Source organism: Leptosomus discolor, chromosome Z, assembly GCF_034619465.1.
Source record: "Leptosomus discolor isolate bLepDis1 chromosome Z, bLepDis1.hap2, whole genome shotgun sequence".
NCBI lineage: Eukaryota > Metazoa > Chordata > Aves > Leptosomiformes > Leptosomidae > Leptosomus > Leptosomus discolor.
Genome location: NC_141419.1, coordinates 2926508 through 2939773, shown reverse-complemented (window position 1 = coordinate 2939773; position 13266 = coordinate 2926508). Strand labels below are relative to the sequence as shown.

The 13266-nt window shown below is 61.8% G+C and overlaps 1 protein-coding gene across 1 annotated transcript in view; it reads left to right on the top strand.

The window, feature by feature from the left end:
• The first annotated feature begins 4745 nt into the window (after positions 1–4745).
• PTPRU (protein tyrosine phosphatase receptor type U) overlaps positions 4746–13266 on the top strand; it is a 68581-nt gene continuing 60060 nt past the window's right edge. Inside the window, exon 1 of the mRNA XM_086479947.1 lies at positions 4746–4818. Coding sequence (XP_086336073.1) covers positions 4746–4818 — 73 coding nt within the window. The remainder of the gene's footprint in view (positions 4819–13266) is intronic.

Below are 13266 nucleotides of genomic sequence, written 5' to 3'. Positions count from 1 at the left end.
CACACAGCCCCTCCATGCATCACCTCCATGCATGCACACAGCCCCTCCATGCATCACCTCCATGCATGCACACAGACCGTCCATGCATCACCTCCATGCATGCACACAACCCCTCCATGCATCACCTCCATGCATGCACACAGCCCCTCCATGCATCACCTCCATGCATGCACACAACCCCTCCATGCATCACCTCCATGCATGCACACAGCCTCTCCATGCATTCACCCTTTCCAGGCACTCATGCATCCCACCCATGCGCACATCACCTCCGTGCATGCATGCATTGCCTCCCTGCATCCCTTCCGTGCATGCATACATCCCCTCCATGCACACGTCCCCTCTATACATCCCACCCACGCATCCCCTCCCTGCATCCCTTCCCGCACGCACACAGCCTCTCCACGCACCCCCTCCACGCACGCATCCCCTCCGTGCAGCCCCTCCGTGCAGCCAGCAGCACCGCCATCCCCCGGAGGGGCTCCTCCGAGCCCCTTCCCCCAGCGCAGGAGCCCCCCCTCGGGAGCTGGCGGCCACCCGCACCCCCCCTGCCCTGGGCCAGCGCCAGCCCTTCGCTGGGAACAAGGCGCCTTTGTGGAGCCCCCGGCTCCCTCCGGCTCCTCTCATGCAAAATTCGGGCCGCGTTCCCCAAGACGGGTGGCAGGTCCAGGGTGCATTAAGGATCCTCGTTAAACAGCACGGATGTATTACCAAATTAATCGCCGAGGAGGTTGTGGTTGGGATTTTGCGCCCCCCGGGATTTGGGCAGTGGGCTGACGGAGCAGGATGGTGACACGCTGGGGAATGGGGGACGGTTTTGTTGCGACACGTTGGCTGCAGCAAAAAAAAATAAAAATAAACCTTTCCCGTTTCGGTTTGCAAAGCGATTGGTTTAGAAACACAATTTTGGGGTTTCCAAGGCTGTGGGAAGCGCGGCGCGTTGCTCACACAGGCTCGTCTGGCTTCAAAGCTCCGTGTTTCCAGTTGATTCCCCCCAAATCCTGGAAACATCCTGCTTCTGCTTGGCCTCGGCTTCATTTCCCCCCTCCCGAACTGGGATGTTTCAGTTCAGCTGCTGGGGAAAACACAACCCGTACCCTGCCCAGCCTGGGCAGGGACTGTCCCCAGCTCGTCCCTTGGGTGCTGTGGGACCTGGGTCCTCTTCCCAGCAGGATTTTGAGGGCTTTTCCCTTCCCTGGGGACAAGTGGGGACCCTGCAGAGCCAGCGCCGTGCCAGCCCTCTCCTACCTTTGCTGCCGTGCATCCAAGCGGGCCGATTCCTTTATCGGGCGTTATTTTCACAGGTTTTTAGTGTTGCTGGGAGAGGATTTAGGGATGGGGCACATCCGCACCCGGCTCAGGACCAGCGTGGTTGGGATGGAGGTGTCCATTGCCCTCTGCCTTCACCCCAAAATGTGTCATCCCGGCTGGGGGACACACGTGGGTGCTGGTCGGGGAGGGTGTGACACGCCTGGTTTGTCCCTGGAGCCCTGGGGACAGACACATGTCTGTGTGCAAGTGCCACCGCAGTGCTAACCTGGCTGGGGGGCTTGCTGGGAGGAACTGGTGGAAACTGGGAATGGAGGGAACATGTTGCACACACCTATGGGACGTGGAGGGGTGACACTGGGGACACCACCAGGGGGAGTGTTGGAGGCTGGCAGCTCTGGGGTGACCCCAGCCCTGCTGAGCCCCTGCCGCCTGGGAGGAGGAGGAGGAGGCGGCTGGGAGGGGGCTGTGCAGTGTCCCTGGGTCAGAGCAGTGTCCCCAGGGCTGTGCAGTGTCCCCAGGGTCAGTGCAGTGTCCCCAGGGCTGTGCAGTGTCCCTGGGTCAGAACAGTGTCCCCAGGGCTGTGCAGTGTCCCCAGGGTCAGTTCGGTGTCCCCAGGGCCAGAGAAGTGTCCCTGGGTCAATGCAGTGTCCCTGAGGCTGTGCAGTGTCCCCAGGGCTGTGCTGTGTCCCAGGGTCAGTGCAGAGTCCCTGGGTCAGTGCATTGTCCCCGGGGCTGTGCATTGTCCCCAGAGGCTGTGCAGTGTCCCTAGGGTCAGAGCAGTGTCCCCAGGTCACTGCAGTGTCCCCAGGGGCTGTGCAGTGTCCCCGGGCTGTCAGCAGGGCCACCTGCCCCCAGCGCACTCCTTTCCCCTAATTGCACCAACGCTGGTGCTCCAGGTAGGGGACACGACGCACATGGAGCCACGGGGACAGGACCATCCCCGGGGCAGGATCATGCTCCCAGGCTGGCCCAAACACAGACACCCCCATCACCTCATAGCCTTCCTCCCCTCCTCCTCCTCCTCCCCGCTGCAGGGACGATGGCTCTGTGAGACAGCCTGTTATTTTTAGCTCTGATTTAGCTGGAGCATCCCGAATTTTCCACATGGAGAAAATTCCGTGATATTCCTGTCCCGGGCATCGCCCGCCACGATTTACTCAGCAAAAAGCTCTTCAGCTCCCAGGAAAAACTCAACTTGGAACCAAAGCTTCAAGGATGTGGCCGGGGCCGGGGTTAAAACTGCGGCAGCGATGGCCTTTCCTCATCAACGCAAGTGCTGTTGGGGCGCCCGGTCCTTCGTCCGTACCCCAGGAACCGGCTCCGGGGCTGGTTTGGCCTCCCTGGTTTTCCTGGATTTGACCCCAAAACAAGAAGCCAGCTCAACGCGGGGAAGCAGCACAGCAGCATCCCCGGACGAAGCTTTGTGGCGCTGGCGGGTGGCATTGTCCCGCTTCCAGGGCTGGGAGCTTCCCGGGGCGCAGGGACACCCAGGTACCACCCACTGTCCCCCGCTGTCCCACCCTGCTGGGTGCTGGCAGTGGGTGCTGCCCGGTCCTGCAGGACACGGCTGCACCTTCGCAGGGTGCTGCTAATGCCCGGCCTTCTCCCTGTGTGATTTGGGGTAAAAAGTCCCAATATTTCCAGCGGCATTCCCTCCAGTTTTTATCTTCCCCGGGCAGTTTCCCACCCCGGGGTCGCAGCCGGGACTGGGTGACCCAAGCCTGGATCACACCGGAAAGCTGATGTAAAGCCCCCTGCGTGTCCCCCCCCCCCTTCCTCACCCCAAACCCTTGGATAAACATTTTCCTCCAGAAATAGGGCCGGAGAGGATGTCGGCGAACAAGGAGCCTTTCATCCCTGCTGGCACCGCCGACGGGGACACCCGGGGGCTGCCAGCGCTTTGTGCCTCCTCCTGTGCCCGCGGCCCCGCGGCCCCGCGGCCCCGGCTGGGAAAGTGCCGGAAATTTGTCTCCTTTTACACCCTTTTGGGGTTTTCTCCCTTCTGCTTGCTCTGAGTTACGCCGTGCACCTCTCTCCCTTCCCACCCCGGGGGATGGTGGCTTCGCTGGGTGTCACCGAGGTTCCCTGTGCCACTGCCACCCCCATAGAGCCTTGTCCAGGTTTCCATGTCACCGTCCTCTGGGGGAAAGCATCATGTCCCTGTTCCTCGAGGACATCCAGCAGGACATGGCAGCTCATGGCAGAGGACCGGGGGGGTTTTGGGGTCTGAGGAACCCCCCCTGGGGTGCACAGGAGCCTCTGTCCCCAAGCAGCAGCAGGGCCTTTGTCCCCACGGGGGCCACACTCTGCCCCGGCTCTGCACCGCGCAGCCCACGGGCGCTGGGGGCACCCGAGGGGTTGGGGAGCACCTGCCCCCGGGGTGGGTGTCACCCCCACCCCGCCTTTGCTCGGGAGGTGCAGGAGACCCACACAGGGTGCTGCTGCACCCACCCCACCTGCAGCCCCCCCCCCAACAACCCACCACCCAGCCTCCTCCTGGTACCCCCTCTGCAGCTGGGGACCCCCCCACAGGATCCGCTCCAGTTTGGTGGGGACCCCCCCAGCTGTCACCTCTGGGGGCCCCCCTTCTGCAGCTGGGGACCCTTCTGCAGCCAGGCACTCCCCTGCAACCAGAGGCCCCCCCCAAGCCTTGCAACCCCTGCAACTGAGGACCCCCCTGCAGCCGGGGAGCCCCCCTGCAACCAGGACCCCCTTGCAGCCGTACAGCCCCCCGCAACCGGGGACCCCCCCGCAACCGGGACCCCCCTGCAGCCGTGCACCTCCCTGCAGCCGGGGACTCCCCTGCAGCCGGGGACCCCCCTTGCAACCGGGGACTACTGCAACCGGGGAGCCCCCTGCAGCCGGGCCCCTCCCCTGCAGCCTTGCACCCCCCTGCAGCCGCGCAGCCCCCACAACCGGGGACCCCCCCCGTTGCACCCCCCCCTTCCGCAGCCGCGCTCCCCCCCCCCCCTCCCCCCCAACCCGCCCCCGTTCACCCGCCGCCAACTCCGCAGCCGCGCGCCCCAAGCATCCGGTGCTCCCGGGCACCCCCCTCGCCCTCCCCCGCTACCGGGAAACCCTTCCCGCAGCCGTGCACACCCCCCCCCCCCCCCCCCCGCCCCGCAGCCACCGGGACTCCCCCCTCGCACCCCCCCCTCCCCCCGCGCCGTCGCCGCGGGCGGGAGGCGGGGGCGGGGCCGGTGCTGCGCGTGCGCGCGGCGGCCGGCAGGGGGCGCCCCCGGCCTGCCCTCGGCGGCGGCGGCGGCGGCGGCGGCAGCGGCGGTGGCGGCGGCGGGGCCCGCGCGGCGCTGACGTCAGGGCGGAGCGAGCCGCCGCCGCGCGGCCGCCGCTATTTGAGGCGCGGGGCGGGCGCGCGTGCCCCGCTGCGCCGCCGCGCCGGAACCGCGGGCCCGCAGGCGGCGGCGGCGGCCCCGGCCCCGCCGCCTCCCCCCCCCTCCCGCCCCGGCCGCACCATGCGAAGCGCCCGGGCGCTGCTGCTCGCCCTCGCCCTGCGGGTCTGCGCGCTGGACACCGAGACTCCCGCCGGTAAGAACGGAGGGGAGTTACCGGGGTGCGGTGGGGTGGGGTGGGGCGGGGGGTTTCTTGCTCTGTGGGTGCTTGCGAGCTCCGGGCGCGCTCCCGGCGGTGGGGCAGGGCAGGGGGGGTCCGCTACCCCCGGTGCAAGGCGGCTGCTGCTGCCCGTCCCGCCGCCGGGGCTTCCTCCGGGCGGAGGAACGAGTGGCCGTCGAGTTCGGGACACCGGTGGCCGGAGCTCCCTGGAGCGCTCCCAGCCCGCTGGCGGGCAGAGGGGCTCGGCTGCGCCCTCGCACCCCGGGTTTGCACGGCCGGAGCTGAGCCCGTCGGCCGCCGCTCGCTCCCCGCTACCGGGGCCACCTCCATCCCTCCTCCGTTCTCCCCTCCCGCTGCACCCCCGGGCAGGAAAACTTCACCCCGGTGGCGGCGGGGGCTCGTTGGCAGGGGGAGCCCCGCCGGGCTTTGGCGGCTCAGGCGGGGAGGGCACCGCGGGCATCGTACGCCGCCGTCGGGAGCCCAGCCGGGGCGGGCGGCGGGGCCCGAGTTACCGGTTTGCCAGCGCCGCTCGGCCCCGGGGGGGGATGTGGGGGGGGGTCCCGGGGGGATCTGGGGACCCTTTGCGGGGAACAGGTGGCGGCCGAGGCCGTTCTCCGGTTGCAGCTCCCCCGGCTCGGTTTGTATCACGGGGATATAATTAAGAGTTTTATCAAAGCACGATCGATTCATTTTATTTTGTAACTTATTTTATTGATTTTTAATTGGTTTCTCCCCAAAACCCCGAGCATTTTTGCGTTGAGATCTGACGCCTGCCCCCGCCCCCCCCCCCCTCCGCGGGCAGGAGCATGGCCCGACCCTGCAAGCAGGGGCTTGGGGAAGGGCTGAAGGCAGAGGCGAGGTGCGGGGCTGGGGGGCGGTAGGGGGGCACAGCTTGCTCCCCACCCCTTTGGGAGGCAGAAGCAGGGCTCGGGTTCTGCCGGCTGGCAGAATTTGGGGCTTCCGAGGTGCTGCCGGGGGCTGTGAGTGGTTTTTGCAAAGGAAACTGAGGCACGGGGGAGAAGGGAGCGGGTGCCTTGCTCCAAGGGGACCCCAGTGCTGCAGCTTCCAGCTTTTGGGTGACGCTCTGTGCATTTAAGGTGCAGATTTGCCTGATTCTTTATTTTTTTTTTCTGCCTTTAAAACGAAGCAGCTCACCTGCATGCAGTCCCCATGTTGGTGCATTGATTTTTTTTTTCTTCTTTTTGGGTAGTGGCCTCTCTCCAAAAATTATAAATAGTGACGCCCATCAGCAGAAAGCAAAATAAGGCTGACCCGTGCGGTAGGGGGGGGACGATGCATGGGAGAAACACGAAGCAGCTGAGGCTTTCCACAGCTCATGCGAGGTGGAAGAGGTGGGAGGGAAATGGCTTCTGGTTTCCTGGGGCAGCTGGAGGGGTGAGAGGTGTGTGCTGGGGTAGGGGGAGATGCTGATCTGTGCGTGGAGCAGCCCCGTGCTTCAGGGCAGTGCAAGGAGGTGATGGGGAAACTGAGGCACGCAGCTTTTGAGGGGCTCGGAGCCTTCTGCCAGGGGAAGGGGCTTCTGCACCCCCCTTCCTGGGTGTCAGAGGGGGGTTCTTAAGCTGTGCTGCTCCGCAGTCCTGGAGCGTGTGTCTTTCTCTGGCTGCCACAGCTGAGCCGCAGCGAGGGGCTGGAGGGACAGCAGTGGGGACCTGGCGCTGTTGGTGGTGGAGCAGGACTGGGGGAGGCTTTGTGGGGAGACTCCCCCCTTTCAAGCAAACCTTTTCCTCTCGGTGGGCTTCTCCTTCCCTGCAGGATTGTATTTGCAAAGGGCAGGATCGAGCCCTCTCTTGGTGTAAATCAGGAGCGTGTTTATTCCAGCGTTTCCCTCGGTAGATGCAGAGCAGGCTCAGCCCCGCGGTGGAGCTGAAGAGGCTGGGTTTGGCTGGAGGCGAGGGGTCTGCTTGCAGCCCCCCAGCCCTATTGTAGGCTGGTTTTTACATGAATCCTGGCATTTGCTCCTGCTGATGCTGTTTGGCTGGCTGCGGGGATATCACCTGGCTTCTCCCTGCGGAGCTCAGGGCTGCATGGCAGGCAGGGCTGGTTAAAAAAAAATAAAAAAAAATATTTAAGCTGGTTGCATGTGCTTTGGGGTCAGCAGAGACCCCAAAGCCAGTCACGGGGAGGACCGGCTGCTTGGCTCTGTGGATATTCAGAAGATGGATGGTTTTCTCGCTGTTCCTTTGCAAAGAAGAGGTGTAGCGTGATCCCTTCTACAAGCTGGGAAACGGAGGCACGGCATTCCTGTGACGGGCTGACCTCAAGGAGCAAGGGGCTGAGCTGGGAGAGAAGCCGAGTCCCCTAGTCGGAGCCTCCCCACCAGCTCGGGATGCTCTTTGCTCCTTCCTGGAGCACGCAAACTTTGGCGATTCACTAAGATTTCGCAGCAGCTAAGCTGTGGGTGTGTGTCTGCCTTGTGCTTGTCACGGAGGAGGCCGGTGAGGTGTTGAAAGGCGCTGGCTGACCCTCCAAACTGTCCCTTGTCCTCTTGCGGCTCTGACGGGAACCTGTGACTTGTCACCGGTGGGATTTGCCGGCCCCATCTTTCCTCTCTGGGCTCTTTGCAATAAAACACGGAGCTTTTCCCCTCGCTAAAGGCGGAGCTGGGAGCAGGCTGGCTCGCAGGGCTCCTGGCTGGGCCGTGGGGCAGTGGGTTTTGCAGGCTCAGCTCGTTTTCTTCCTCCTTTTGCCTTCCCCTACTAGGAAAGGGGGGCAGCTCCGCTCCTCTGTATTGCACCCATGCACCCTGAAACTTCAGCAATAGGTTGCTCTCCAGGTGTACCCCAGGCTGTGTCCCCCCCCATGCTCCTCCCGGGCTATTTTCCAGCAGCGCTGGCAGCGGGGACATGCGCCTGCAGCTGCCGGTGCTGTGTGGCACTCCTGCCGTAATTATGCGGAAGCTGTTTGCACTTGGGTTTGATTGCGTTAGCAGCAATTAAGCAAATAAAATATTTGGGTTTGCAGCTTCCACTTAGGAGGTTGGTGCTGCCGGGGAGCACCGGCCGGGGGGTTGGTGGCATCTCCGGTGGCACTAGGATTGGTTTGGGGGGGAGCTAAGGGGGGGTGTGTGTGGGGGTGGTTACTGGTTGTATTGGATGAGCCACACGCTGGGGGCCAGGCTGGGGCCACCCGGGGGTCCTGTCACCCCGCTGGGACATGGAGGCTGGCAGGAGGCAGCAGGGGTGACCCTGACCCCGCGGTGGCTGTGTTGTCTCGGCCGAGTGAATGGGAACCGCCGAGCAGACGCTGTCCCCAGGGCTGGGAATTGGGGTCGGGGAGCGGAACAAATCTACCCGGCGTCCCCCTGCCCTGGCCGTTAACTGCAGCATCTTCATCAGTGGGGTCTTGGGGGGATGCTTGGAGAAGGGGGGGGGGGGGGCAGAGGGCAGAGGGATGCTGTGTCTGTGCATCCGAGCCGGCGGGGGGGGCTGTGCCTGGATGCTGCAGGGGTGTGTGCTGCTGGCAGCCCCCTGCACCAGCCCCGGGGTGCTGGGGACCGGGTCAGTGTTTGGTGTGCCTTGGGTGCTCGGGTGCCTCATCCTGCACTTCCCAGCGCTTTGCACGGTGTTTATTTCCCTCCACCTGCCTGCCGATGGGCTCTCCCATGCCAGGGTATTTTTTTTAACTCCCCACCCCGCCTTCACCAAGCACAGAAAATGTGCAAGCGTGTTAATATTTTCCTTGCCAGCTTGTTTCAGGCTTGGCTTCCCCCCCGCCGCCTGTTCTGCTGTGCCAGGGGAGAGACTCTTTCCCTTGCTTGCTCCTACGTGTGTGTTTTTAATGCCCTGGGAGTGCCATGGCCTTTCCCAGAGACCCCAGATGGTGCAAACACTCTCCAGGCTCCTGTGCTGGGATGCTCTGGAAAAATCCTGTTGACATGCCCAAGCGTGCCTGGGGCAGAGGTTTTCTGTTCCCAAGCCCTTGGCTCTTCATGTCTCCTCTCCATGCACTGGAGTGTGGTGGATCTTCACTGTCTGCGGAGGTGAAGCAGAATTTAAGGATGCTCTGAGCGATGCTGCCATTCCTGGATGGACTCTGGCTCTGTAGCCGCAGCTCCGCGGTGGAGGGTGGCAGTGCCCATTTCCCCCTTCATCCAAGAGTTGCAGTTGCCTTTGCTTCGTTTTTGCCCTTTTCTCCTTGCTCCAAAATTCCTGTTTCATGTTGTTTTCCTCTGGGTGCTTGGACCTGCCCTGGCCTCGGGAACAGGGATCCTGGTGAGTCACCTCTTGGCCAGCGCTGCACATTTTTTTTTTTTTTCCCCTTTGTTATCCAAACTAAGACAAACCAGCCCCATTCCAGAGCCAAGCCCAGCAGGATCAGGGCCTCGGCAGGGGTGTGTGTGTGTGGAAGGAGCAGGGACACCTCCTGGATGCTTGTTGGTGGCTTTGACCCCTGCCCTGGCTGTGACAACCTCCTTGCTATCTGTTGATGTTGGGTTTTTTTCCCCCCTGACTGCACCCAGGATGGAGCTGTTCCATTGCCTTGCAACTCGTCACCCCGTCCTCTCTCTGCAGAGGGCCTGAGAGCCCTGAGCACCCCAAAGCACCCCGTAAAAATCCTCTCCTGGCTGCAACCCCCCCACCACCCCCCTGGGATTTGTTGCTTTGCTTTTGGCAGTCATGCAAGAGTTAAGTACGAGGGGCTGGTGAGGCAGAGGCAGGTAAATCCCTGCTGCATGCTCAGAGCTGGGAGGTAGCACAGGCTCTGGAGAGCCTTACCCACACAGCCCTGCCATCTGCCTGCTTAAACCTCCATAAATAAGCTTTTTAATAATCTATTATTAACATACGCTATAATTGTCTTATTAGACATGTCTGGGAACCTTTAGTTACTGTGTGATTAAATGTCAAGATTCCCAAACCTCCCCTTTTCCCCAATGGCAGCTTGGGATTTTTCTTTGCAGCTTTCCTCAGATCCTGCTCTCCCATTCCAGGCTGGAAACCCCCACCTTTTATTTAGGGGAACTGAGGCTTTCACCTCTGGACAAGGAGGATTCCCAGCAATTAGTCCCCTGGAGCTAATTGCCTCCGTGTTGTCACCCTTAAAATAAGTAAGTCCTGGAGATGGAGCTTTTTCTTCCTGCTGCAGGTGGCCTGGCAGAAGCTGCCAGTGGTTTTCCCTGTGCCGGCATGGGTGGTGGGGTCGGGGAAAGGGGGGTGCCAGCCTGTGATGCCCCAGCCTTCCCCAGCTGGAGGGGGTCCTGGGGACACAGGACCTGCTTTTCCTTGCTGGGTGAAGGGCATCTCTGGGGAGGGAGGGTTGTGGAGCTGGTGGGTGCTGGAGGGACTTCCCTGGGTATTCCCCAAGCTGTTTTCTTTCCCGGCCCTGGGAGTGGCTTCTTCTACACCCTCTTCCCGGATCAAAAGCCAAAGTCCAGCTCTCCTCCAGCTGCTGGGAAGCAAAGACAAAGCCCCTGCTTGCGGGGGCAGCCTTGTCCTGTCCATCTGTCCCCCCCAGCTGCTGCTGGCAAGGGGGGGGGGGGGCACACATAGTTTGCCCTTTTGAACTGTATTTGGGTTTTTTTAATTTTATTTTTTAAATGAGGAGTGTTGTTCCTGCTTGCTGGGTGGCCGTTAGCTGCAGCTCATCCCCTGGCTGCTTTCGTGCTCCTCTGGGTCCTGCCTGGGGTGCCCCAGCCCTGGTTTGCAGCACCTGCCTGTGCCCAAATGCTGGTGTGGGGGGGACACAGATATCCCAGGGTAGCCCATGGGTTTCCTACAGCTTGAAGGGGCTCAGGTTTTGCACTCCCAATTTCTCCCACCCAGAGGGAGAATCCAAGCATGGATCATGGCACCTGCATGCTCTGCGAGCCAGGATGGGGCTGTGTACCTCTGCCAGCCCCCAAACCTGGGTGCTGGTGCTCTGCTCACTGCAGGAGCAAGGACAGCGAAGCTCCCCCTTCTCCCTGCTCCCCCCTTGCTGGGGGGGGTGGGGGGGGGTGGGTGCAGGGGGGCTGTTCCTGTGGGGTGGCTGCCCATTGGGGTGCCAGAGCAGAGGCAGTGCTGCAGTGGGAGTGCAGGGAGGGCGATGCTCCTGCTGTTTGGGGTTCAGTGGGGTCCTGGGGTGTGAGCCCCCCCCCCCATGTGTGGCAGACTTGCATCTGGAAGGAGCCTCCTGACTGTCTTTGGCCATAAACTTGTTTCTTGACCTTCCTGCCCCCCAAAGTGCTCTAGACGTTGAGGAAACAGGAGCTTGGGTGAGGGTTGGTGGGTGCTTGGTACCCTTCCTGCACCCACCTTGCACCCCCAGTGTCCTGCACTGGGTCTGGTGGCCCCAGCTCAGCACGGGGAGGACTTTGCTGGGTAGTCCCGTTGTTGATGGAGGGAGCTGGGACACAGTGTCTGCCGTGCACCCTGCTGCCGGGGAACCCCCCCTGCCTGCCCACCCAGGGGTGGGCTCTGACCATGGGCAGGCAGGGGGCTGGGGAAAGCCACCCCCCATCCCAGGCAGGGATGCAGTGGAGAGCAGAGCATTGCACCTCGCTGCAGCTGGGGGGTGTAAATGTGTTGCAGCCAGAGCGACTCTCTGAATATTTTTGTCATACACTGTTTTTTGTCGTGGTGGTTTGGTTTGTTGTTTTTTTTGATTTGACTTGAAAAAATATTGGAGAATCTCCCACAACAGAGTGGTGGTGCTGCTGCAGCCCTCCTTGGCTGCATGGGGCTGGGAGAGGGCTGATCCCTCTCTGCTCCGGGGGTCTGCTGGGTGCTGGGGACCACTTTGCTCTGGGGAGCCCTACATAGGGCAGTAAATCTTCCTGGAGCCCCGCGCGTGGATCGGACCTTTCTTGACGTTGAGTTGTGGGCCAGGGTGCAGCGGCTGGTTGGCTTGAGATGCTCTGAGCTCTCCCAGGACAGGACGAGGCGGTGGGAACGCTGATGACCTGATGTGTCTTAATGAGGCTGCTGTCCCCACGGCCGCTCTCGGTGCCTGCAGCTGACCGTGTGTGGAGACGAGCCGTGGCAGCCCCTGGACATTGGGGCTTGGCGTGCTGCTTTGTGCCGGAAACCTTCAGCCTAATTAGCCCAATTACTCCATCCGAGGAGCCAGCGCTGCTGCAGTCTAGCGTGCTTCACCCCACAACTGGACCATCAGCTGCTGGACGGGAGGAGGATCTTGCTGGGAGGCAGATCTCACCGGGAGGCAAGTGGTGGCCCGGCTGGAAGAGGCGATGACACACTTGCTGCAGCCCAGCTGCCCCCCGTGGTGTGTGGGACTCATCTTTGGGGTGCTGCCTGGGGGTCATCTTGCTGTCTGACAGGAGATGGTGGAAATGGCTTTTTCTCTGGACGTCCAAAGGGGATGGAGCATCGCGGCTGCTCGCTTATGGAGGCGAAGGCAGGCAGCGGGAAGGACTACGGACAAACTGCGTTTCCTTGCTTGGATGGATTTGGAGGTGTCTGTGGAGCTGCTGTGCTTTTGAGGGTGCTCTGCAGGGCTCTTCGGGGTGCAGCCCCCTCCCTGGCCCGTGCTGTGTGGCCTCGGTGCCTTAGTTCCACCCGAATCTTGAGCTGTGATGGCCGAGGGCTCAACAGCAGGGATGTTAAAACCTGGGCAGCAAGTCCATGCGGATCTGACCAAGGATGGTGTCTCATCTGAAGCCCTTCCCCTGCTGCTGGCAGCCCACCCGTGGGGATGAGGACCTGTCATGGGGCAGGGCAGCCCCACGCACCCTCGAGTGCCAGGTCCTGGGTCATGCAAAGCTCCTAGCCCCTCGACAGCACATCCCTGCCTGTCAGCAGAGGCACATTAAGGCCCTGTGGAATTAGCAGAATAAGTGCTCTTCGCATATTCACTGGGTGCTGCGGTTGGCCTGATTGAATTAGCGGAGGTGGGTGATCCCTCGTCACCCCGCTGGCACCTTGAAGTCCCTGCTGGGACATCTGGTTCTGTGTTTTTGGTGGCAATGGGACACCTGATGGAGGTGGGTGCTGGAGCTTTCCAGTGTGTTTTGGGGGGAAGAAGCAGCTTGGATGTGACTTCTGAAGGCCCCCCCCCCAGTGCCAGGGCAGGCTCTGGCCTCTCCCTGTGGCAATGGGGATGTGGTGCAGGTTTGGCCACTACCCATCTGGGTCTTTTTCTCAAGGGCTCTCCTATTTCTGCTTATTTTTTTTACTGTATTTTCAGCTGTCTGCTGACTGATAACATCCCATTGATTTTCTGCAGCCAGCAATCAGCCTATTTTCCTTGGATTACAACAATATCAAACTAAAGCAGTGCATTTCTGTATTGGGCTATTTCTCCTCTTATTAGCTGAACTTTTTATTTAGTATCTCACCCAAGCTCCTGTCTGGGAGCTGCTGCTCATGGTGCCCGGCTCTGGACAGCATTTCTCAGTGCAAGAGGCTGGCTCCTGCCTTTCTTCCTGCAAGGTGGCCAGGCTGTCCTGCTTGGGATGGGAGCTGG